The sequence below is a fragment of the Athene noctua genome, chromosome 1 (assembly GCF_965140245.1).
Source record: "Athene noctua chromosome 1, bAthNoc1.hap1.1, whole genome shotgun sequence".
Lineage (NCBI taxonomy): Eukaryota > Metazoa > Chordata > Aves > Strigiformes > Strigidae > Athene > Athene noctua.
Window position 1 is genome coordinate 140,412,861 of NC_134037.1, and position 27,890 is coordinate 140,440,750.

Sequence of the window (27,890 nt, forward strand, 5' to 3'; positions counted from 1 at the left end):
CATGTATTGGTTTTGCACTACTGTCCTGCTTCTAAGAAACAGTTCCTATTCAACTGTGTGTAAAGTACCATTCTTTACAGTAAATTTATCTGCACCAGTTACTTATGCCCATTTAGGTTATAATATATCTGAAAGAGAAAATTTCCATCTGTATTTTTAACTGGTCTTTATCAAGATGAGGTTTTTTGAAAAGCGGTTATACCAACATTTTAAAATTATACTTCTCTGAATACTTGAGATTAAGTGTTCAAACAAGTACGTGTAGGGTTCGTTTCTATTATAGTCAATATGAATATAAACCAAAGAGTGAACAGACTTCTATTTCATACATTGAATCTGCTTCCCATTTACTTTCAATCCAGCTTATCACATTAACAAATACGATCCCAGGTTACTATCCTGATACAGTTGGATGCAGCAGTTGGACCAGGTGATCATTGTAGGTCCCTTCCAACTGGAAGCATTCTATTCTGTATTTATAGAGAAAAAAATAATACCAACAAAAGCCATATGATTCACAGCTTTTGGCAAAATCTTCCATTGATTCGTTTGCATCCACTAAGAACTATGAAAGATCTCTCAACGGCATCAGAACATTAAAGATATGTTAACAAAGCTATCTTTTCAGAAAGGTTTGAATTCAAAATATACTGACCACACAGAAAGTTTATAAAACAAAGTAGATGTCTCCCTCTGGTACAATCCAGATAGAAAAATAAAGAAAAAAAAGGCCTCAGGGGAACTAGGACAGAATATAGGTCACACACACTTGAACTTCAGAAATTAAATTTTTCTTTCTCTGCTGATTTTACGACAGCAGGTGATCAAGGCATGCAGAGGCATGGTCTGCCTTAATATTCTTTGTCTTACTGTAAGAGTAAAACCTAGACTAATGATGGTTCTTGAATTAGATAGACAAGATTTCCATTACACTAACAATAAATTCTTAGCTCTATATACATATATCTGTATATGGTATGTGTATTCATTTATGTAAATACATATGTCGATACATACATGCAAATGTGTGTATAAATATAAAATATAACTTTTTTTAAAAAAAAGCAAGAAAAGGTGTGTTTCTTCTCTGCCTGTAAGAGTATTTTGACGATAACATTTTGACCCTAACACAGGTAAAACTATTTTCAAAATGTGAGCCATGCCATACTTTCTCAAATATCACGTCTTTCTAAATTGTCCTGAAGTTCATCACCAAACAACTAATGAATCCAGAAATAAGCAAGCATTTACAACACTTCTTTAAACCACAATATCTAGCAATTATGGCACTATTTTAACCAAATTTACAAATATTTGGCAAACTACACGAAAACCCACAAAACAGTACTCCAACTGTGAAACAGAGTCAGTCTCAGAAGCTTATGGGGTACTTCCAAGAAAATTAAAAGAGTACAGATTTTAGCAAAGTATAAATTGCCACCATCAAAAAGTTAGGCTGTATAGCTGAATGAGTTTGTGTTTATTTGCTTTTTAAAATGAAACATTCATCTGGAGCATCCTGTCACAACAATAAAGCAAAACCAGACTTAGAACATAGAAGAAATTTGCAAATTTTGTGAAGAAAAAGCTAATGGCTACCGTATTTTAGATACGGAATGTTATTATTGCAGCTGAAGCATTAAAACCTACCAGTCACAGAACAACAAAAGAATTAGACAATTTTCTGTTGAAGTTTACTCAAATTTACAGAGAAAGTAATTACCAAGTTCTGTCAACGGACTTTTTGGAGCATCAGAGATTCTGGATCCAGAAGGAAGTGGCTGTATTTCATTAGAAGCTATGATAAAAGAAATAATCAAGGCTTTACTTAAGAATATTACAAGACACAGTATGGATCTATATTTTGGCTTATAAATCACTCCTGAAACCAATGGAATTTAATAAAAAAGAAAAAAAAAAAAAGCAGTTCCAACCTAGAAAAAAACCACAAATAACTTTGTCACTTAAAAAGGTGTGTGGAATATGAATGAAATCGCTTTTTCCCTTATCATAATATAAAGATTCATCAGTCACAAGAATTTGATGATTAACATCCATCAGTAACTATGAGCACCTAGTTTGAAATTAAGCAGTGACACATCTTGATTAAATTCAATATTTTAAACTTTAAAAGCATGGCAAAAACCAAGCAAGATAGATTATGCTAAAAAAAAATCCTGATTAAAAGTTAGAATAAAAATTAGATTGATCATTTAGCTTCAGTAAATTCTGGAAATCTGCTTGCAACTGTAAATAAAAAAAAAAAAAAAGACAAAAGAGAGAGTATGACATTAATGTGAGTCAATAGGATTATGTAAAAATACATTTATTGAAAAGCTTGAGCAGTCCTCTTCATTGGAGATCTGTATTTCAGTCCTCCAAATGCTGATGAACTTTTCTTTATCATACATCATCCTGTAAGTATGCCATCTGTGCTTTAGACAAATCTAATCAAAGTTTTAAATATATATATATATATATATATATATAAAAATATAACCTCAAGTTTAGATTTGTGTTCATAATTTTGTATGATTTGGAGATTAAAATACAGGCAACAAAAGCAACATTGGAAAATTTAGAATTCTGAATGCAAGAAGGAAGTAGATGCTGCTCCAAATCACCAAACTAGCAATAGTTAGATCAGAAATCTGTCATTCCTTGACATGTCTATGAAAAAATCAGTAGAGCTCTCTTTTCCTTCAGGAGAAGTACAATTACATCATGTCATATGCAATACAAAATTTTCCTTTTGCATCACCACTGACGCTATCAAAATGAATCTGTCATCAGAAGAAAATCAAGGAAGTAATTATTTCAATTCTATCACAGAGGTTAATTTTAATAATGGAAATTTTATGTGATGTCAATCATGCAGATCACATAGACAGAAAGCATTACTTTGAAAAACAAAATTGAATCACTCAGTCAAATCTGCTAGCAGTAATCATTTGTGTAACAGCCATGATGCAGCCAGAACTAGATGCATCCTGCTTTATATTTCAGGTGTGAGCTGCTGCAAACACAAAGGGAACCAGAAATTTTAATTAGGACTTCCACTGGAGTCAATAGAAAGAGGATACAGCCAGTAGTAGAAAAATTCTGCTGGAAGTGAAAAAAGCATTTAATGTACAAAGATAAAAAGCAGCAAAATTAGTTACCCAGTATGTTTTGAGTTTCGGGTTTAGGCGTTGATTTAAATTCTTCAGGTCCATGTTTTTTCTCAGCCTGAGCTAGAAGAAAGAAGTTTTATTTTAGAATCCCTCTGAAATTTATTTATCTACTGCCCAAAGCCCACTGCTTTTCTTACCACCATTTTATGCCACCTGATTAGAGTAATTTCTGCAGCAGCTTGACTGATTAATATTTTCTTTTGTTTTCAGATGTGAAGTCTATATGATGTTCTGGATTTTTTTTGTTGCAGTTTTACAAAAGCAAAGAAAAATGTAAGTCAGAAAAAGCAAAGCTCACACTGTACTTCTGTTAAAGGCTCCCAATTTCATTATGATATACACTATAAACAAGATCTGTTACACCACGAAGTGCACTTAAAATATTTTCCCTGCTATTCTGGATGGTTTTAATCCTTCTAATATAAAATTATCAGGAAAAGAAAAAAGTTCCGTCTATAATACCTTGACTTTTTCATTTTTCTGGTAATAATATAATAGGCTTTTGACTTTCATTCATTCTTCTAATTCTAAACCTCCAGAGTAAAGCATGGGCAGTTTATTAAACAGCCATTGAGTGCATCTAAACTGAATTGCTGACCATATTACAATAAAATAATGCATAATGCATAATTATACTCTTCCAGCTGTTTCACATAACATTTAATTCCTATGGTATGTAACTCAAGATCATGTCGTTCCTCTCCATCTTGCTGGAGGTCCCATAGTGTTTAATCAGTCATACAGTAAACACAACTGGTAATCTCAGATGACAAAATGACAAAGATTATTGATATAGAACACAGAATGGTACAGTCTCAGCCTTGAACATGATAAGAGCATTAATTTCTTCCACAGAGCAAACTGCACAGCATTTAGCACATGTTGGTATTTAGAGGACATCTTTAATATTGGTGATCAGCACCAGTATAGCACTAATTTTTAGTATTTATTCAGGTTAATAAAAGATCACTTTTTTTTTTTTTCTTTGAGATACAATAAAAGAGAGTTTCTTTTGCTTTTCCAGCATGCTCTCCATGCTTTTTCCTCAATCTGCTGATCATGCTTCAAGCAAGAACTGATCATGTAGGTTTAGAAACTTATTTCATTTCCTGAAGAGAACACGGTGTTTTTCAGATTCTAAAGTTACATAGATGCTACTACAGTTATAATACAACCATTACACTATTTTCTGTTTTGGAGCATGGTGTTTTTCAGTGCCACAAAAGCTGGAACCTCCACAGACACTGCCTTATTAGGACCCAACTCAGCTTCTACTAAGTCAGTTACAGCGCTGTTACTGTCATCAGTGGAAGGAGGATTTCATTCTACAAAGAAATTAAAGCAAATTATCTCTATAAAGCTTGTGGGAGAAAATTAATCCATAAGAAACCCAGGAACAACAACTAACCTGTATCTTAGAAGTACTTCAAAAGTTTACATTTCTTATTGGGGAAATGTAATGATGAAATAAAGAAGACCCTCAAAAACACCAAAAGCAAATACAGAAATTTAAAACTCATTATGCTTTGGGATTTTTTGGAGGTCAGATGGTTTACACTCATATGAAGCATGTCTCTTGTCAGCTAAGTTAACTGAGCAAGCTGAACAAGAAAAAGCATGACTAGAATTGGAATAAAAGAAACCAAGCTCCCCTCTGTTCCACACAGAATATTGTAGGGATGATGTGAAACAACAGCAGACATTTTTGTAAAAAAAGGTACACGAAGCAAAAAGTTTAGGCTTTAAAAGCTAAATTAGAGAAAATGCTTTTCCAGAGCACCGGGTAAACTAGGCTTAATGTGCTGCTTCAATGGTAGCTGCAAAGTAGATGGTTAACATGAACATGCAAGGCAAATTACTATCATTGTGTTTAGTTGTAACAAATGGTTATATATCATTTGTCACTAAAAAGACAGTACTTGGCAATTATTATCATGTATAATGAAACACACTATCCAACTTCATAAACATGTAATTCTACGCTATGTCTAAGAGATGAAGATGTTTATGGTTAGAATTACTGCATGCCAGGTATTATGCAATTACAGAACACAATAATTACAGACCAAAATAAACATAATTGCAGAACACAAAGGACAGGAAAGGGAATGGAATTATTTCCTCCTTCACAGGTGATATTTCAATTCTGTTGACAGATTTTACACTGTTTACCTGGGTAACCAATAAATTCCAGCACAAGGAATGCTAGTTTTATTGGATGAATGCAAGCCAGAGGACTAGGAATTTGCAGGAGAACCAATTACACAAATTTATGCATTCAATTCTCATTTTCCACAAAATGGCAACGTTCTATAAAATTGCTTGTTCTGTAGTTACTCAGACAATGTAAATAACAGTAAAATAACAGTAAAATTTAAGTCCACAAGAGACATCAAAATATAAACAAACAAACAAACAAAATCTTTACAGTTTTTTTAAAAAGTATCCATGCCTTTCCCATTAAAAGCAGGCTGTTTATTACACATATGCTAAACTTGTAAAGTTCAGAGCCCTCTTTGACAATAACTTTCTGTGGAGGAGCATCTTTGTTTTCCTCTTAGTATTTACAATTAATAGAAAAGAGTGTATGTATGAAGGCTTTGCAGAAAGGAGCTGACAGAACTAGAATTTGGCAAATAGACTTATCTGTTGAGTGGAAAATAAAATTCTGCAAACATTTTCAGAGAAAAAAATGATGGACTGTTTAATCGAAAAGACGGCTGTCAATCATTACATGATTTTATTGCATTATTTCATCCTACAGCTCTTTTATTCCCTACATGTTCTTTGAGAGGGGTTGGTTTGCTTGTTTTAAAGACTGAGTTGGTCTGATGGCGTAAAGTATGGTATATTTGATATACTTAAGGAATAAAATAAACACAGTCATATTTAAGGGCAGTATCTATGCTAATCGTGGGATGTCAAAAGAGTAATGCTCTACACCATTTCAGCCAGCCAGGAAATACTTTATAGATGGAATTGAGTAATGTCAGCAAGATCACATAATATGACTGAATGTCCTGGTTCAGCTAGGATAGGATTAAGTTTCCCCAGCAGAGAGAGAGGGGGAAGGGATCTCCAGCCGGGTTATGCATACCATGCTGACATCAGGTCCAGGCCGAAACCTTTTTTTCTTTCTTTTTGGTGGGCTTGGTGGCGGGAAGCTGTTCCGTGATCATTTGTGGTATTTCTCTGTATATCGTTTGTCCTGTTCACTGTTATTGCTGTTTATTGCTGTTATCATTACCAGTGCTGCTATTCAGATTGTTTATCACACTGTTGTATTAAATTTCTTCTTATTTTAGCCGGGGTCTGTGTTTAACTTCCAGCCCGACCGGCTGCGGATGGGGGAGGGGCAACGGCAACGTGCTCTCCGGTCCCGGCAGGGCTTAAACCAACACACTGAACTGAAGAAAAGCAAATCTTCACTGCATTGTTTCCTCAACCTCTATTTTCATTTTGAAGTCTTGTCACTGTTCAAGCCTCCTTTCTCCCTTTCAGCAAAGAAAGGAGAAGCCAACTATTGTCTCTAATGTCAAAAGAATCAAGACTTCAGTCCTAGTTATGGGATAAAAGGCAGACTACAGAAAATGGATAAAGGCATATGCCTACTTAAACAATTCCAAAATGTGGGTTGATAAAGTGGGTAGAAAGTCACTCTTAAATGATTTGTTTCTGAACAATTTATTTCTCTCCAATCTTTTGCTCTCAGACTGCAAATGTTAAAAATATAGGGCTATCCTTGTCATACAACTTAATAAAGTGGTCTATGTTACACTAATTTCTTCCCTAAGCAAATGGGGGCAGTAAATCTCACGAATTTTAAAATTTCACTTAAAGCTTTTGAACAGTTTAAGAAATTAACATCTGAGTATGCCCTTTTAAATAAGTCATAGTTTTTCAGCCACAAGTAGATGATAAAAAACTTCAGTGTTCCAGCTATGGAAGTTAGACATATAACATTGAATATGAGTCTAGCATCAAATTTTATATTCCTTTCCCACATTTGTGAACAGCTCCCATTTACTTTAATAGGACCAGTAAGTCCACAGAGACTCTGGTCAAGATTAACGTCTTCAAAACTGAACTTAAATTTTTCATTACCTGGAAGGGACTGTGGGGATATTTCTTGAACTTCTGGTGTTTTGGATTCAGCAGGCCATATTCGAGTTTCATTCTTAGCTAAAGGGACAAAGATATTAGAGATGAGAAAAGCTGTATCTGCTCTGTTCTACTACAGATTTATTTCTGTCCCACTTCAATTTGCCAAAGGATAAATGTGGAAAGCTGAATACCTTTAGGAATCAATTAATTTCCACTGCACAATCAGTACAAGCATCTATCTAGTTATGTTAAACGCATGCATTTTTTGTATTGTTTTGTTCATTAAAAGATTCCTTCAAAATAAAATTTAAAATTTAAGGAATTTAATGCCTTATGAATCATTACTTTCACAGTGCAAGATAGTCTTCAATGTTTTACATCTGTCTAGCATATGAGCTCAACAGCAAATATGTTTTCAAAATTCAAAGACGTAATATATTTCTAAGCATTATACAAGAATAGTCTAATAAATCTTCAAATACAATGGAATTGTCACACTAGTCATGTCCTTATTTTTCTTTACATTACAACTAACTATTACAGTGGTATGACAATAGCCTTCTATTCCAACAGATATAAAAATATTCCAGCAGTGGATATCAGGAAAATTAATTCATTTTGACTTGAATAATACATCTGTTGGTTTTTTTCCACTGAGGACCAAGGCAATATATTTTGTGGGGTTTTTTGGGACTACTACTCGTAAAAGAAAAAAGCAAGTTTTTGACTAAGTAAACAAAATAATTTGAAAATTCAATAAATATGATATTCTGTGATGCATTATTTTGACTTTTCTAAATAATACAGAATTAGAATTATTGCAGTATATCAAAAAATCATAATTACTCATAACTTCACACACAGCATAAGCTTTGTGCGTTTTATTGTAGACATCATTCCCAGGCATCAGTGAAGGATATCTTTATAGATTTGCACAGTATATCTTTTTGTCAATTATTTTACTCATTCAAATTATTTCTCGGAGTATTTTTGCTTTCCAAGCAATGACTCTTCCCTGTTTTACACTCCGTTGAAATCCAGTAGTCCCTTGCGTGTACACCCACATGCTTCATGTTCTCTGGTAAGGAACACATAGTAAACAGAACAGAACAAAACATCGCTTGTCTGCCCTGGTTATTTTCACAAAGGTGTTTGTGTAATCTACCATAAAGAGTGGCTCCAAACTGGCATCACACCAGCTATCTATTTTAGGCATATCAGGGCATTTAAATTTAGAAGTTCAAGTTCTACACTCAGTCAGCTGAGGAAGTTGAACATCTCTAGGACAGTGAAGCTGCCTTTGTATTTTTCCCAATCTTTTGCTCAGAGTCACATTCTGGCATTTTTACTGTGCACACAACTAAAGCTTATAACCAATCTGAAAACATAACATTGTTTTCGTGCAGAAACATACAATTATACTGGTAGAAAATGAAAAAAAAAAATAAATCTAGATACTGTAGTCCAAAACTAATATTGGAGGTCTTAAAACCAGTTTTGTCAAAATACTGTCTACTGAGATTTGATGCTACCTTTGTTACCTGCAGATCATATGCATATTAAAACCAAGCTAGTAATGATAAACACCTTGTTTTCTATACTTGCTGTTGAAAGAACCTATTAGTAATCAAGTTAACCGATTAATTTTATCATCATGATTGAAAACCAGTAATGCTTTGTAATGTAAGTACTGCAATTAAGTTTTTCAACTTAGCTTACATTTTTGTTTTCTCATTGCAGAGCAAGCTAGTCTGAGAATGTGCCACGGTCAGCACTGGAACAACAGAGTAAATTAAACAAAGCAGAAATAAGAAAGGAAAAAAATCTGATCCAGTTGTTCAAAATTCAAATAAAGTATTAAGACTAGCCAAGCCAAAGGTCATCAGCTCCAGAACTCTTCTCAAGGGATCTGTGAAAAATGCACTGTGGACATTATTAAGGTTTTTAAAGATAGCTGTATTTACCACAGCTGTGCTATTCACAGATGATACTCCAATTTACAGATCTTAAACAAAAGCCTTGATTAATCTTTTTCCTTCAGGTTTCAGGCATATTCACAAGATACACATGAAACCTGTACTGCAATGTTCTAATTTCTGGCTGCCATTTATTAATTAATTTAATTACAGATAATAAATCAGAATCTCTTCATGAAATAATTTCTCACATATTCTCGAGACAGACCTCACATAATTAAAATTCACTGAAAATCTAGTCTTTCAAATGGACAAACGAACTTCCATTTTTAAATGCATATATTGAAAGATATAACTGATTAAAAAAATAAGTTACATTATAAAACAAAATAAAACCCCTCAAGTTCATAAACATGACTGTTTTCCCTCCTTTCCTCTATGATCAAAGCTACTGCACATTCTTTTAAATGGCTGTGAAATACCTTAAAAACATGTTCAGATATTTTAAAATAAGTGAATTTCTATGAATCCTTGTAAATCCAATCTAATAATTAATTAGATCGGGAAAAAAAAGATGGGAAAAGGGAGAGTAAAAAGGACATTTCTGCTTGCATACATGATGTCTCATCGCTACGATTCTGATACCACTCACAAACAATACAAGCTTAGTTCATTTCTGCTTACCCAATTTTTTCTTGGATGCTTGATGTAGGTCATCTATTGTCAGGAGAGGAGGAAGTTTCTGCTGAGTTTCATTGAGACCTGGAACAATAAGGTGCACTACAGAGAAAGATGTGTGCCATTAATTCCAGAAGAGGTGAAAAATATAATTTGCCCTCTGAGATACGTGAACAACTACTACCAAACCACTGGGAGTTTAGTTTTGGGAAAATAGTTCTGTTCAGTAATTATGACTCCCATTTGGTACTATTCTCCTTTACACTACTCACTGTTATTACCACCATTTCACAATTAATCAAAACTGAAAACAATCCAATACTGCAGCATACAACCCTGGAGTACTGTGGTATCACAGATGCTGGGACATTCTGTCTGGTGGGCCAAGAAGGCCCAACACCAAATGTGGTTAGTGAGTATCTGATTCACATCAATACTTTAAAACTCACACAAAGCAAACTTAAGCCAACGTTATATAAAGTATTTCCATATATATAAAGGACTAAACACCTTTCTGAATCCAGAAATAAATCGGTCACAAGTTGCATGATCCAGTGAGCCTTTCTTATCTATTTCAGGCAGACCAGTAGTTCACCACACTAAGCACTATATACTAGACTACTTCCCTGTTTTTATGTTCTAAGCCAATATTGTGTATTCTTATAGTCAAACAAGAACAGAAAGCATGAAACTGAATGGCTTGAGGGAAACAGTTATGTCCCAAGATCTAATGTCAAGCTCTAATGGCAAGGAAGGTTACAATATGCTTCATTATCACATACTTCATATATAATATATTTCAATATCAGTACAGGTTTGTGTCTGTAGAGGGTACATTATCATACCACCTTAAAAAAACCAAAAAAACCCCACCCTCATCTCAATAAGATCTTTGCCACAGAACTTAACTTGAAGTATGAAAGAAGTTCTTGGCTTAAACAGTGACAATATTTTCTTTTAAATACTATGACAATAAAATGATTCTATTTCCCTTAGCCTACATCACCCTTGAACCATCTGTGCTACCATAAAATATAATGAATACAGCCTGAACCAGCTGCAAAACACCCTTTGATATGCAGGGAAAGAACTATCAAGATCAAGAAAACTAGGAGTATTTACATAGTTCTAATTTTCAGCTGAAGATGAGGAAAAATATTTAAAATATCTTCTAGTCACCTAATATTGCTCCTGGTAGAGAAGAACTATCTGAAGTTTTTGACTGTGTCCGATTTTGAATAACTGTGGAGACAACAAAGAGATATTAGAAAATATTTTTTAAACCCCCCAAACAAGAAAAAAAAACACACCTGAGACACACCTCAGCATTCTGAAAATCTTCCAACTTAATAACTGGAGATGATGACACCGTTCTAATTTTTACTGTATTTACATTCCATTGAAGACATTGCAAACTGTGTTCCATCATCTCTTAACTGTGCACCTCTTTCACCTAGCATATCAGTTCTATATCCTTGGTGGAAAATTACATTCTATGCTTATGATAATATAAGGCCATTTCCAGGCCACCTTATTACCCTGCTGTTCACAAGTCTTCAAAAATGGATGCATGTGAAATAAATGCCAATACAGTCAGATTTTAATGGTAATTACCATATTTTGCTTTCACACCACCCTCCAGTGTTTTCCTGTCCCTGAACTGTGAACTACCTCCAAAGACAATTTGCTTGATTTTGTTACTTAAAATTATTCACAGTACAATTTTTGTTAACAAATTCTAATCTACAGCTCATTTTCTATCAGCTGTCTTTAAGTAGTTAATTTTCAAACATTACACTACTATACTAACTCTCACTACTGGAGAGTAACAGGCATTTCTAAAGGGCAATATGTTTAAGTCTACTGTAGACATCTCTCTCCAAGCAGGGAAAGGAGAAGAAGGGAGTATAAGTTAATGACTTAGCTGAAGATACCCACCAAAAGGTTTGGTACAATGAATCTTACTCACACTGCTGCCCTTCATGGCTGACTACCAAGTTATGCACAACTGGGAGATTAACATACTTTGACAATCCAGTTGGAAGAGTAAAAGAATGGATACTAGCAGAAATCAGAACTGATTGGTATCCATTCAATGACTCAACTAAGTCATTGTTTATAATGCAGTGTAATAGCTCATTTTATTAACACAAACAGGTAACAGATTAATCATATTTGTAATCAAAGGATATGATAGTTTCTAAGGTTCCACCAATTCTAAAAGGAAACTTTCATGACATTCACATCCAAGTCAGAATTTTTTTTTTAATTTTAAAGTTACTCTTGCATAAGAATAATTTAAAAAAAAAAAATTTACCTTGTTTGATTATTGTGACAGGGACCAATTTCTTATTATCACGCAGTGTAAGCTGAGAGAAGAAGGGGGGGGGAGAAAAAAGCATTGTGATAACTGCCATAATAGCAATTGGACTTTCTTAGTAACAGAGGGCTCTAATCCAATACCACACCTGCCCCAAGTTAACACTGGGTATGGCTCTGGCCCTAGCCACTGAAGGTTACACTACTGATTCAGTTATCATGGGCTAGTATAGTAATATTGCATTTTGACCTCCTTTTTTCAGCTTGAGATGTTTTGCTTCATGAAAACAAGGTATGTGGCAGCTTAGGAATTCACAATCCTCCCAATCCTTTGTTCTTTTAAGAATCTCTTGAGCATTCACTGGGAATAGTCCAGAAATCTAAGAAAAACTGAAATTTAACTACACCAAAACATCTGAAACATATGCAATTACAAATTTGGTCAGAGGATATAATTATATTCTCAGAAATAGTATAGTTAGAACACAAACTACTCCAGGACTGGGAATCACCACTATTGGGTGCACAGTCTGCTTGAGGTAGGTTAAGGCAGAGTCATTTTATTTGATTAACTTGTTTCCAAAGTATAATTGCCCAGCCACCCATGTTGTTCTCACATTTTTATGCTAAATACTTGGACTTTTCTGATGTTTTCTTGTCTTTGACCCATAGTACTTTTTGCCTAAGTGTGAATCTTTTCCAGCATTTTCATACCACAAAAATAAGGAACATATGAATAAACTCCATATTTATTGAAGGGAAGAAAACAGTTAATCCCAAAGATTATAAATCAGTATTCACTACCACACATGGGTACTAGAAATAATTTCCGAAAGCTTGAAAATACACTCAGGTGATGAGAGGAGGTAGACTGTAATGCCAGCAATATACAAATGCTAAATACATTAAAAGTGGAATTTTTTTTTTTCAGTTATATCTAATACTCAAACAATTACCTCTCTGTGTTAAATGTACACCACTAAAGTCAGAATCAGTTCATGTTCATTTTGCAGTTCATGAAATCTGGTCTACTTCATGTGAAAGAACACTCACCACGAAAATAAAACATTTGATGGCAAAGCTTTAATTATTTACCTAAGGATAACTATTTTTTCTCCATCTAAATATTTAAAAAAAGCTTTAAAAACAATCGTTGGGTACCCATCAAAGACCTATCAAAGTCTAAGAAACTGGGAGAAGGCAAATCTCGGTGAGATGGCCCTTTCCCTCAGGGAAATGGATGGAGACTGCGTATTCTGTAAAAGCCATCACTTTCTGCTACCTAATTACAGCTTTGCATTGGCAAGAACATGGTTGGAAATTAAGTGGAGGTTCCAATCATTGTCATTAATGAAGAATACAAAATAATCTTTCTTTTTTTATTCCTTACTATTTTTCTTTATTATTAACAAGGTTTAAGTTCTATTTTGCCATCTAGTGAAAAAATTGTGCTGCAGATGATCAGCTTTTGAAATAACCTTGCTATTCATGTGACAAACAAGTGGGATGAAATGCATCTATCAGAAGATGGTGTTCATTTTATTGTATTTCTCATCAGGAGCCCTACAATCAAATAAACAGCTCTCAAGTTGTAGTGAGCACTCAAGTAATTCCAGTGTGGAAATTCTAATTATAATTAGCAGTCCTTTTACTAATAAAAGGTCCTTATATTGGTAAGAGCATCCTTTCTTTGTTGAGTAACAATGGATGACTTTCATGACAGCAATATGAAAATACTAAATACATTAAAATATATTCAGAATTTAGTTTCTCACTGAAGAAGAAATCATTGACATGAAATCTGTGTTCTGCAGCTGCTGTAATTACACTGTTCAGATGCATGAATCTGCAAGTGCTGCACTTGAAAGCTACCACCATGTTGTCAATCCTCTCTTCTCAGGCTCCAAAAAGAGATGCCTTTAGATATTTCTATGTCTGCTTGGACAAACTATTTCAGAAACATCTGTAGGAATGGCACTATTAACTGTGTTTTCCAGACAGAGAATATAAAGCATATAGGTATTAGGAACATTAGTTATTAAAATGACTGTGACATGTCCATGAATGAAGAACATGGGAAATACAGTATTTCTTACTTTCAGAGGAAAATTAGAGATGTAAGTTAGACCATAAGTCAGGCATTTTAATTTCTGACTATATAGCTACGGCATATTGAATAAAAGGACTGCAGTCCTCAGACATTCTGTCAAGGAACATTACTTCAAAAAACACATGTTCTTTCTACCTTTCTTATATTCCAGTACTCCAAAAAGCCACAAATAACTGGTATACATGTAAGACACTCATCAAGGAAGCAATTACGGTCAACCCGGACTGAATATGTTTTAGAAAAGAGCAGGCGTGTTTTCTTCTAGAGTTTAACAAATGATAGAAGCTAGGAGTCCTGCTTTTTGGTTGGAAGAATGGAGGAGAACCCCACCTTTCAGACTGATATTATGAAAATACAAGAACCTAATCAGACAGAAGGGAAATCACATTCTACTACATTTTCTCTGCCGTAACACCACCCATTGTGTATGAAGGGAAAAAGAATGACCAACTCTAGAGCTCTCCTTTTCTTCCCCTCTCTCATTACTTGTAGCTCACACAGCCCCAGGAGCTTAGTCAAATTTAAAGGATGAACCTGCCAAAAGAAACACAAGCTAACATGTGACCAACGTTGAAAGGGCAGAATGACTAGATGGATCGGTAATGTTGCTTTAATAAACAGCCTCTAAAAATGCCTCCTTACAGAGAAGACTTAGGACCATGCTGATATGAGCCAATTGTGTCTTTGGAGCAAAATAAGGCACAAACAAATCTTGGCGTAAAGAACATTATGGCTTTGCACCAATGATGCAATTGCACCACTGAAACATACCCCACCTAATACTGAGGAAACTGAAGTAATAAGGTAAACTTAAGAGCTGGCCACTACCTGCTTCTCAGCCTTAGTTTTATGGCTTTTTGCACCACTGAAGTAAGAACGATAAGAAAATTTTTAGAATCATCTACGGAATGTTTTCATGATATTCTGTGGAGGGTGATAAAGCAGTACTGCTCTGGAGCTATGCCCTGTGAAGCTGACTAAAAAGACTGGATGTTGGCTCCAGTCCTCTTTTCATGCTTAAGCTGTGCAAATATTTGGAAAACTGTTTTAGCTCACTTTCTCAGGACTTCTCTTGCATAAATAGAATCCCTGCTTCCACAGAAGCAGCATAACAGAGTCAGGGTCCTGGCACACAGGTTTGCTAAGAGGAATAAAGGAACTCTGCTTGCACTCCATACGCAAAATGAATTACCTGGTCTTGGGCTGTCACATGTAACTTTAAAGATGCTTATGGGACCAATAGGAAGAACAGTAAAGTAGATTTCATCAGCACCATAATGAGATGAGAACCTTCCTGAATATCCAATCAACTAGCCCCATATTACTCACAGTGTCCCGATCCAATGTCGGGGGAGGTTTCAATACAATTCCGAGAGCGAGATTAAGACACAAACGAGGTCAAATGCCGTACACCCAAAATAGGTTTTTATTATTAAAAAAGTGAAGAGGGGTAGTGATAGGACAGAATGGAAGGAAAAGGCAGAAATGAAGCAAGGATACAGGATAGAGCTGCAAGAATAATCACCACCATGGATCCAGCGGTGTCCCATTGGTCCTCAGCCTTCATTTCTTCAGTGGTGGGTGCACACAGATCTGGCTTCGATGGTAGATGCACACAGATGTGGCTTTGATGGTGGATGCACACAAAGCAAGATTTTCTGATGCCTTTTTAAGTTCATCATACCTGCTGATCAGCATATCTGCTCCCCTTTAGGTTTTTTTCCTCTGGTCCAACAGATTTTCTTGCATCCCGCATCAAGGGCAGGAACATTTGCTTCTTATCAGTTCATTAGCAATGAGTGCATGGGGTCTGGCCTGCACAATAGAGCCACAAACGGCTCCAGGATGGGGCCAGCTCAGTCACGTCTGCCCCTCTGAGGCTTATGTAAAGAGTCCGGACAATGCAACAGCCAAGAAGTAGGGGGTGCATCCTTCAATACACTCCCGCTTCCCTGGGCAGCATCCCCCAGACCAGTTCACAGGCCACAGCAGCTCCTCTTGGAGGTTTGCACAGACACAAGCAAGCTTCGAGACAGTCATAGGACATTGCAGTCTCTCACACACAGATATAACTTTTTCTTGTGAATGTGAGACATGAATATATTTCCAATAACCTAAGCATTATACTGCCCTAACTCTGTGTACAATGCTATAATTAAAGTATTACTGTCCTAATTATTCCTACAAGAAAACATACATAATGCACTGTGGCTTGATTCCTGAAGGAATTCCAGGTCTGATAATTACAGACAATTTACAATATTATACAATATGAAGAACGAACAATGAGAAACTATACACGACCATTTCCTACCATGAAAACACTTGGAAAATGAGAGACAGAAAAGAATTGTGAAGAACAGATTTTTGCCCTTATATTAATCATCACTCATGAGTCAACCCTTTAAAATGTCTGAATCAGAGTATCACAGAGTCATCTAGGTTGGAAAAGACCTTGAAGATCATCCAGTCCAACCATGAACTTCACACTGACCGTTCTCAACTCCACCATATCCCTCAGCGCTGGGTCAACCCAACTCTTAAACCCCTCCAGGGATGGGGACTCCACCACCTCCCTGGGCAGCCCATTCCAACACCCAACAACCCCTTCTGCCAAGAAATGCTTCCTAACATCTAGTCTAAACCTTCCCTGGCACAACTTGAGGCCATTCCCTCTTGTCCTATCGCTTGTTACTTGGTTAAAGAGACTCATCCCCAGCTCTCTGCAACCTCCTTTCAGGTCGCTGTAGAGGGCGATGAGGTCTCCCCTCAGCCTCCTCTTCTTCAGACTAAACACCCCCCGTTCCCTCAGCTGCTCCCCATCAGACCTGTGCTCCAGACCCTGCACCAGCTCCCTTGCCCTTCTCTGGACACGCTCGAGTCATTCAATGTCCTTTTTGTAGTGAGGGGCCCAAAACCGAACACAGGAATCGAGGGGCGGCCTCACCAGTGCCGAGTACAGGGGTCAGATCCCTTCCCTGTCCCTGCTGGCCACGCTAGTGCTGACACAAGCCAGGATGCCATTGGCCTTCTTGGCCACCTGGGCACACTGCTGGCTCCTGTTCAGCCAGCTGTCAATCAACCCCCCCAGGTCCCTCTCTGACTGGCAGCTCTCCAGCCACTCCTCCCCAAGCCTGGAGCGCTGCTGGGGGTTGTTGTGGCCCAAGGGCAGCCCCCGGCATTTGGCCTTATTGAAACTCCCCCAGTTGGGCTCAGCCCATGGCTCCAGCCTGTCCAGGTCTCTCTGCAGAGCCTCCCTACCCTCAAGCAGATCAACACTCCCACCCAACTTGGTGTCACCTGCAAACTGACTGAGGGTGCACTCGATCCCCTCGTCCACATCATCAATAAAGATGTGAAACAGGAGTGGCCCCAAAACTGAGCCCTGGGGGACACCACTCGTGACTGGCTGCCAACCAGATTTAACTCTATCCTGGCTGAAACCAGGACAGTGTCCACACCTTATTCCATACCTTTTACGTTATGCTCAAATTCCAAATAGATTCTAAGGAATCACCACCCCTTTCCCAGGTCTCACGGATATCATTCCCTCAGTCTATGGGCCATTCTTCTAAAATGTCTACTGAGTTCATTTAGTCCATAACTTTGGGTTCCATCTGTCATGACAGTCTTTAAGGCTCGAGGAATGAGTGGAGTTAGCTCAGCTGGTGGAGCAGGAGGCTTTGGATGTGGCAGGAGGATGCTGAGAAGCACCAAGGTTTAACTCTGTTCACCCTTTGGGCCCGGCCATCAAACCAGTTTTTCACCCAGCAAAACATGTGCCCATCCAAGCCACAAGCAGCCAGTTTTGCCAGGAGAATGCTGTGGGAAACGGTGTCAAAGGCCTTACTATAGTCAAGGTAAACAACATCCACAGCCTTTCCCTCATCCAATAAGCTGGTCGCCCTGTCATAGAAGGAGATCAGGTTTGTCAGGCAGGACCTGCCTTTCATAAACCCACGCTGACTGGGTCTGATCATCTGGTTGTCCCTCGTGTTGCATGATGGTGTTTAGGTTAAGCTGCTTCATCAGCTTCCCAGGCATTGAAGACAAGCTGACAGGCCTGTAATTTCCCAGATCATCCTTCTGACCCTTCTTATAGATGGGTGTCACATTGGCCAATCTCCAATCAGTCGGGACCTCCCCGGTCAGCCAGGACTGCTGGTAAATGATGGAAAGCGGCTTGGCAAGCACCCAGCCAGCTCCTTCAGCACCCTCGGGTGTATCCCATCTGGTCCCACAGGCTTGTGTATGTCCGTGTGATGCAGCAGGGCACTGACTGTCTCCTGGATTGTGAGGGGATCGTTCTCCCAGTCTCTGTCCTCTGGCTGAGGAGGCTGGATTCCCTCAAAACAACTGGTCTTTAAAGACTGAGGCAAAGAAGGCACTAAGGACCTCAGGCTTTTACTCATCACTCGTTGCAATGTTTCCTCCTGCGTCTAGCAGGGGATGGAGGCTCTCCCTGGTCTTTCTTTTGCTGCTGACATAGAAACATTTCTTGTTATCTTTGATTGCTGAAGTCAGATTAATTTCTAGCTGGGCTTTAGCTCTCCTGATTTCCACCCTGCATAGCCTCACAGCCTCTTTGTAATCACTGTGTGTGGCTAGCCCCTTCTTCCAAAGACTCTAAACTCTCCTTTTCTCCCTGAGTTGCAGTCAAAGCTCTCTGTTCAGCCAGGGTGCTCTTCCCTGTCACTGGCTTCTCTTACAGCACCTGGGGACAGCCTGCTCCTGAGCCATTAACACTTCCTTCTTAAAGAGTGCCCAGCCTTCCTGGACCCCTGTACCCTTCAGGACTGTCTTCCAAGGAATCCTGTCAAGCAGGTGCCTAAACAAGACAAAGTCAACCCTTTGGAAGTCCAGGATGTCAGTTCTGCTGCCCCTCTCCTGGCTTCTTTAAGAATAGAGGACTCTATTATTTCATAACTGTCTGAAGTAACAAGGATTTCTACAATTTTTCTTGCAAAGCTATCCCAGTCTACCTCAGGGATAGAACCTTAAAACCAAAGCAAAACAAAAAAAAACCCCAGAAGATTAGCTGCTAAAAACTGCACTTTGATGAAAAATTAAGGAAAGGAAATATGAAGAAACCAGTTTAGTCTCATAATAGAGAAGTTAATGTTCAAAAGTTATGAATAAAATGTCTATTTTTCAGTGTATTAAAACTAGTCTACCAACAGGCTCAGTCAATGATCCTTCATTCCTGCTTCAGCTCTTGGGAGCAACAAGTATCTTATGTGAATCCACGCACATATGAGACCCACCCATGCTTGACTGATAGATGTTAGCAAATGACAGATGAGAAAAGAAGAAGAGGAAATGAATAAATATTGACATTTTTTTATTGACAAAAGTCTTTGAATGCTTTGATGAAATGGTTAAAAATTCAACCCTTGCAACCTGCAAGGATTAAACAAAATGCCTAGCAATCTTGATAAACAAATCAAATTGCCCTTTACAGTTTCCTCTGGTTCTGCAAACACTTGCTTCACAGGCGAGAACTATCAGTGAATTCAACTGGATGACTACGATTTTATAAGACCTGAGTATACACAAGATTAGTCTGTAAAATAATAGCACTACCCTACCACAAAATGAGCCCACCACCACAAATACCACAGGTTAACAAACCTGACTATAACAAGGGGATAAGTAAATTTTAATGTTTAGAATCCACACAGGAAACCATCAACTTCATCTTTGTTAAACTGTAAATAGTATATGTAATCATCCTAGCCACAGTTCTTAATCATTTCACCAATCAATCAACATATATAAACACTTCTTCATACAGTCATCTAGTCTTAGCTTTAGCAGATTTTTTTACATTGGCAAATTGTGGTCATAACATCTTTCTCACTTTACTCTAGCAGAGGAGCAAAAATTTGGCCATACAAAACACAAACCTGGTATAAAAAATAAGACTGTTTTGCATACCTGTGTTTGGGAATTAGGTACCAACTTGTACATATTCTGGAGTTGTCCGTTTACTTTTTTATCTGATTTGACAGAAAAATAAATAAATACACAGAATTACTTTCTTTGTCCAAAGCAAAGCAAACCAAGTTTATTCACCTTTTTCAATAGCTAAGAAATTTAGGAGGCTTAATTATAAGGTATAAAAACACACCATGTAACAATTCTGTTTGGTCCTGTTTCTCAAATTATTTGCAAAGATTCCTCTTCACATTTTGACAGAGAGGAAATGAAATTTGTTTCATTTCATGTATCAGGTAAGAGAACTGAAGTGGTCTTGGGGATTTACTAAGAAGTCAGAGGTGCCTAAGAGGATTCTTTAATAAAATTAATATAGCCACAACACTAATACACAAGGAAGAAACTTGAAAGAGGAATTTCTGCATCCCATCTGTCAGGCTGGTACTAGGACTGGCTAAAAGCAACATATTTTAGTATCTCCAATAGTCTTTCTTTTAAGCATGCTCCTCTAAAAGAAAAACACGTTTAGCACTGGCAATAGAGAGCAGGTGTATCACTTCTCTTTGGGTTTCCTTTACCTCAACATATGAGCAAAGTAACCCATGGATTTAATCTCTGAAATTTTTCTCTTAGGCTTTTCCTCTTAGTTTCCTAGTATTAGAAGCTTCTTGTGATACAGCTATTAAGTACAGAGGAGAAACAGTCCCTCCCAGCATCTCATATTCTAGCGCAATGCTTCAAACTTTGTCTACATCTTCCACCTTTACACTTTTCTGCTCCCTTTGCATCAACAGGCATGTAAACAAGCATCAAGCTAATTGTCATATTTCTTCACAATTCCATCCAAAACAGATGAGCAATAGAAAACAATTCAGCTATAAAGAAATATTAATTGAAATGTCTTTAAGTTGACACGCTATCCTGAAAAAAAAATCTTCCAAAGTGATTGATACTTCTCAAGAAGAGGACCTACTACTGGCAGAAAGACAAAGGAAAACTGACAAAAGTTTCACACTGACTTCATGAGAAAATCATGTTATGATGGTCAGAAATAATGTACTTTCATCTCTTTTGATAAATTTTAGTTAAATAAATGTTGAACATTTGCCATGCCTTTTATGTCTTCCTCAAATCATGAATTAAAACCAGATTCTTCTCCCAACCCCTCCCAACAAGTTTAGTATGCAACAAAAATTTGGCCTGTGGATTCAACAAATACAACAAGATGCAACAGGAATTTCAGTTTATAGTAATTTATATATTTTTCAGCAAGGAAAGAAAATTTACAGTGAAGGATGTTTGGTCTAGGTTGAAATGCTTCTTAATATATGAAAAGACCTTGGGTTGCTACAAGACAGTAAATTAAAACAAAGTGGCCATTTGTGCTGATTGGTAAACTCCTATGCAGACAGATTTTTACAAATGTATAATAAATGTTCACTCTCTGTTTATTGCCAACAGTTTCTGTATCTACCTACTATGCACTGGCAATATAAAGGGCTTGAATCTGAAAGATGCTGACAACTTTCTGATTAGAAGATACTTTATCAGCAGACCAGAATGTAATAGCAAGTTCCCCGGATTTAGTTGCTTCAGAAGCATCCACTGAATATAAAAGTCTACATTCTAGGAAAAAGAAATCTCATCTAAATAGAAGATGAACTCTTACAAGAAAGTATCTTTCAACCAAACTCCATCCATCTCCATAAGTTACAAGCATTATTCTCCTGGCCTAATAAAAATGTATAGTGTCTGTAAGAAACAGTACTTAGTAATATACTGGATGCAAAGAGCAAATTTGGTGATGCCAGTGGACATTTCCGTCTTGAACACAGTATTAAACTACAAACACTATGCACTCTTCATTCCCTCCTATTTTCACTGCTCAAATATGTTCCAGCATTTGCTCTACAGATGATTCTAAAATGTTTAAAATGTAGGAAAAACAGCCATTTAGTAAGCCTTCTTTAGAGCTGTGAAGCAGAGTTTCTTTTTGTGAGGCAGATATGGGAAAAAGACTGCCACTGTTCTCCATCTTAAGCTCCTGGTATAATGGCATTTTTCTGGACTGCTAGAATGACTCTGTGGGCACTGGGCAGATACTTCAGAGTTACAGCTTTCTAATTTATGATGAAGGCCAGCAAAATTCTTTATTAGGGAGTATGAGGACTTTTGCAGTGTTACAAGCCACCCTACTGTTCCCCTTCCTTATCTGCAAGTATATTGAGCTGTATAACTCACCAGCAACTTGAAACTAGGGTCCAATCAATTTCAGATAGAAATCTCACATGAATAATTCTCTTATGAGAATTCCCATTCTTTCAAGTCAAGATGGAAATACTGAGCGTAGGAATTTGCATCATCTTCAGAGCAACATCATGTTCAGAAATAAATTTATGTAAATGCTTGAGAGAAATAATTTAAATTGGACAATGTCTCTTAAGTCCTCTCTTCCTCTCTTCAGAAGGAGGAAGACTCTGCTGCTACCTATTTCCTCCATTAACAACAATAATTCTTTGAACGGTACATGTTTTTTCAAGGGTTAATTTGATGTCACTTTGCCTGCATTACCTTGGGACTTCAGAGAAAAAGCTTAAAATATGACTGAGAGAACAGCCAGAGATGCCACACACTGCCTCCATGAAAACCCAAACAAAAGCATATGTTACAACCCATGCTTCAAACACAATTTATATAATTGCTTGACTGAAAATTATCTTCAAATTCAACTTTCTAGCAGAGTCATAAAAGGCCCATTGTGATGCATGCTGGATAGGACAGGCCCTGTCTTGCTTTTAAACAGCTTGAACGTAAAAGCAGATACAAAAGAAGATTCAAACAAGGATAGTACTTTCCATTGCCTCAAATTAGTAATGATCCTATTATTCAATGCCCAAGGAAAAAGCTTGGATTCCGGTCAGAAATATAAACATACATACTCAACACCTAGGTATATCTAATCACTGTTAAAGTTCTACCAACCTGCGACAGATCCTATACTATTTGCAACAAGAGGAGAACACCTTTCAGAAAAGTAGGTGGTGTTTTTTTCAAAACACAAACTATTTCTAGTTTCACTAATTCCTAGAAGAATGTTAGGCCCATAAGGGATAGCATTTCAATAATGAAAACCCAATCAGTAGGTTAGTCTAAGTAATACCACAATAGAGGTTAAAATACCATCAAGCTGAGTAGCTATTTGATTAATTATTGTCAAATACTTACTAGACAGAACTGTCTTATGATTGAAAGTCTTGCTCCAAACACTATCATCTACGTTGTCTTTAACTCCAAATTCATAAAGAGTGTTCGGCTTCAGATTGTCCACCACCGTCTCTGTAACTGGGCAAAGCTGAAAAACCCATTTCTTGTTTTTATCCTTTTCTCTGTAGCGAACTGTATAGAACCTGCTCGACAAAAGAAAAATAAATTTTTTCTTCACAAAAGTACTCTCTACAATCCTCTTCATTACAAATTACTAAAATAACTCCTACCCACCATTGTTCTTGTTCTTTCTGGCCCCTTATGGTTATCCAATATCAGAAAAGCCAGCATATCTTCCCTGAAAATATGCTAGCCCAGTCATCTCCTAGATGATATATGCTCCCCATCATACAAATCCCAACATTAGGAGTATTACACAAAGAGGAAGTCTCCTTATTCACAAATAACCACGTGTGCAAGGTTCTGACCACAAACTCTAAGCTCATTTTGTAAGCAGTCCCTGTGATTCTGATATGTGCCAGAACTAGTCAATTGAAACATGAATCTATTAGTCAGGAAGACTCAATCAATTTCTCAAAATCTTCTATATCCGTCCAGGGGAAGGTGTTCCCCTCACAATTAGTCCAAAAATATTCTCAAGGGAAAACCAGTAATAGTTGACATTTATACAACACATTCCTCACTTAGTGATCGCATCATGTATTGCCCATACTTCAAAGAAGAAAGTAAACCAAGACATTACTTTCAGCAGTTTAAATCAACAACGTGTTGCTAACAGATTATGAAATTTAAAAATATTTCTACAGAAATTGCCCAATTCAGTCAAGCAGCACCACCCTGAAAAAGTGTGACTGCAGTGATAACCAGTATAAAACAATGCAATGCAAATGGTGAGTTACAGCACAAGAACTCCACTGCCTGCTACAGTCTCATTTTCAATATACATGATGAATCACTAGCAGAATGGGGTGGGGTTTTCTGTTTCTGTAAAAACAAATCTTAGAGAGATTTAGTAATTTTTTAATCCAAGTATTACTTAAAATTTTTATGCATAATGTAAATAAAGCATATCCATTGCCCATATCCATGTTACATTTATATAAGCTGAAAAAAGATGAATTCCATCCAATTGCATTTTTCCATACTTCAGTAGAGTAAAATAAGGCCATAAACCAAACACAACTCTAGAACACTAGGTACATGCCCAAGAATCCTTCACAAGCAAGCGGAGTAAGAAATTTGGGTTGTGAGAATTAAGCCATGTATTATATAGAAAAATATATAGAGAGGAATAAGGGACTTTGACAAACAAAACATTTCTTTAATCAACTGAAAAGGTATCAAAGCTCCAGATTAAAATGACTTAATGGATCAAATATAATACTGTCAATGAATAAAGCTGGTTTTGCTACAGTTACAGAAGAGCAATTTGAGAGTAAACTATATGTGAAAGATGACTGTTGAGTACAGGGAAATTCCTTCTCCATTATTAAAACACAACCTAAGACAAGGCAAGTACTAATCATGGAAAATATTTTTATACACAAAGATTATCTTTGTTTATATATCTTATCTCATAACTGTCAAATTTATTTTCTTGGCACCAAAAATATAGGTTCTCCTGTTTCAATTGCTACAATTCAGCTCATTCAGGTATTCCACAAGGTTACAAAATTAATGCTTATGTTAGCTCACATAACTCTTTTCATTAGTTGTACTACTTTGTGTTCAAAACAAGCCATAGTCTAACCCAAGCCTTGGAAAGGAAAGAAATATGGTAAGTAGTAAATATCGTCTCTCTTATCAGTTCCTGGACTACCAAGTAATAGTCTGCATCCTTATTTCTGTGGGCTGTGATCTACTCTAATTTCATGTGTCAAGCAATATCAGTTGGATTGACAAAGAACATTTTTAACAAGAAATTATTGGCAAAATTAAAATGAGGAAAATTTCTCCTTTTTTATCATTGAAATCCATTCATACATAGTCACACAGACATTAACAGACAAGAAAGCTTACTTGAAATCTGTCACTAAATTGCAAAGGATGTAACAGTAATAAACAAATCCCACCTGCAACATAAATGCATCTTGCTGAACCTCATAGAATCACTTGGTAGGAGATTTAGAACAGATATAAGTTCTATGATCAAAATGTGAATCATAAGTAGAAGTAATCACCTTCTTCCCAGCTTGCCTGAAAGAGGAAGTTTCATTTGTTTTCATGTTCATCCTTACCTTTTCCTACTTGTTTTAGTTGAATGAGGTAGAAATAAAGCAATTGTATGCGATGGAAAGAAAACAGTATACTGATTCAGTTACTGAACAGTCTAAACGAACAGCTGCATCAGAAATGAGGCGGGAAAAACACCACCAAAAACCTGTTCATTATGAATAGGCTTTTAAGTGGCTGCTCCCACTTGCTTCTACTGTCAAAAATGTTCTAGTTTTGAATAGTCTCCACACCCGCAAATTCCTTCTCCCTAACATGAACTAAAATACCACGAACACTTGCATGTCAAAAACCATCCTTCACTAAAATTCAAGATTATTGAAAAATCTGGCAAGATTTTTATAGTTGTGCCAAACTCTGCCATTAGAAACAGAAACATACAGCATAGAAGAAATGTGCTCTCAGCTCCATATTTCCAAGCCTGTAAAAATTTCACCAAGGGTGTAATTATTTCAGTGGAATCTTGCCACAATTAGTACTAAAATCACTGACTGTGGTGACAGAATTTCCTCAATCAGTTCAATAAAAAGCAACAAAAATGAAGCTCCATTTCACAATTTGCAAGTCACAATCATTTGAGTATTAAAAATATCCAAATTGTAAACAACATGCACTTCGGGGGAAATGCAATCATCTGTTTACAGAGTATGAATTAAGAAATGCCAAGTTTTGTCATCAAAGAAAAACAACTCATTGTTAAATATGAGCAACAAGCTGCCTCATACAGTGCAATTTCAGTGTCTGCCTGAGAACATTCTACTGATTAAATTTTGTTTAATTTCTCCTTTTAATTTTTCCCTTTTTCAAACCTTTCCAGAAAAAATACAGTATCAAACTATCAACACATATAATTGAAGACACGAGAAAGCAATAAAACGACACCAAGCTGTGTGGTGCGGTCGACATGCTGGAGGGAAGGGATGTGCCATCCAGAGGGACCTGGACAGGCTGGAGAGGTGGGACCGTGCGAACCTCATGGAGTTCAACGAGGCCAAGGGCAAGGTCCTGCACAGGGTTTGGGGCAATCCTAAGCGCAAATACAGGCTGGGTGAGGAGTGGATTAAGAGCAGCCCTGAGGAGAAGGACTTGGGGGTGTTTGTATGGAAGACTGACCATGAGCCAGCAATGTGTGCTCACAGCCCAGAAAGCCAACAGTGTGCTGGTCTGCACCCAGAGCAGTGTGACCAGCAGGGAGAGGGTGGGGATTCTCCCCCTCTACTCCACTCTCATGAGATCCACCTGCAGTTCTGTGTCCAGCTCTGGGGGCACCACCAGCAGAAGGACATGGACCTGCTTGAGCAAGTCCAGAGGAGGCCACGAAGATGCTGGGGGGGCTGGAGCACCCCCCTGCGAAAACAGGCTGAGGGAGTTGTGGGTGTTCAGCTGGAGAAGAGAAGGCTCCAGGGAGACCTTATAGCGGCCTCCCAGTACTGAAAGGGGCTACAGGAAAGGTGGGGAGGGACTCCTGATCAGAGAGTGTAACGCTAGGATGAGGGGTAACAGTTTTAAACTGACAGAGGGTAGATTTAGATTACAGATAAGGAAGAAATTCTTTCCTGCGAGGGTGATGAGACAGTGGCAGAGGTTGCCCAGAGCAGCTGTGGCTGCCCCCTCCCTGGCAGTGTTCCAGGCCAGGCTGGACGGGGCTTTGAGCAACCTGGGCTAGTGGAAGGTGTCCCTGCCCATGGCAGGGGGCTGGAACTAGATGGTCTTTAAAGGTCCCTTCCAACGTAGCATCACAGCATTCATCATAGCATTCTATGATTCTATTAGTGTATGAAAATTCAGTCACCACTCACATGTATCAATTCCCTCTTGGCAGTGACATACACAAAACTTGCTGCAGCTGACCTGCTATGTGTATCAGAAGCTGCAAAACTGTTTCTCTGGGATTGCAAACATTTAGGAAACCTCTCTCTAGATTCCCTTAAAAAATTATAGAAGGCAGGCCGAAATGGAGTACAGCCACACTCACACAAAGGGGAAAGGTATACTACACTGTTTCTCGCATAAAACACTTCCCATTATCTCTGTGAGGTACGAAAAACTGACCGCAGGGCCCTAATATCTAATATGAAAGTAATACAATATTCAAGTGAAGTGTAATTGGACAGTCCCGGGAATGCGATTCACAGCTGTGAATGCTAGTCTGATGTTTTTGCAAGGAGGTGGCACATCCGCTACACTGGGTGAGAA

The 27,890-nt window shown here is 37.4% G+C and overlaps 1 protein-coding gene across 12 annotated transcripts in view; it reads right to left on the reverse strand.

Moving 5' to 3' along the window:
* The window catches only part of ABI3BP (ABI family member 3 binding protein), a 192,773-nt gene that overhangs the window by 86,948 nt on the left and 77,935 nt on the right, over positions 1-27,890 (reverse strand). For 7 of the 12 annotated variants that reach the window (XM_074898200.1, XM_074898258.1, XM_074898193.1 and 4 more), the window contains exons 5-10: positions 23,463-23,644; positions 20,238-20,299; positions 12,189-12,240; positions 11,051-11,113; positions 9,878-9,973; positions 7,278-7,355 (exon numbers count right to left, since the gene is read on the reverse strand). In XM_074898200.1, the coding sequence (XP_074754301.1) occupies positions 7,278-7,355; positions 9,878-9,973; positions 11,051-11,113; positions 12,189-12,240; positions 20,238-20,299; positions 23,463-23,644 (533 nt within the window). Of the gene's footprint in view, positions 1-1,723; positions 1,799-3,161; positions 3,234-7,277; positions 7,356-9,877; positions 9,974-11,050; positions 11,114-12,188; positions 12,241-20,237; positions 20,300-23,462; positions 23,645-27,890 lie in introns of all 12 variants that reach the window. The other 5 variants (XM_074898248.1, XM_074898236.1, XM_074898225.1 and 2 more) reach the window with 2 other exon arrangements.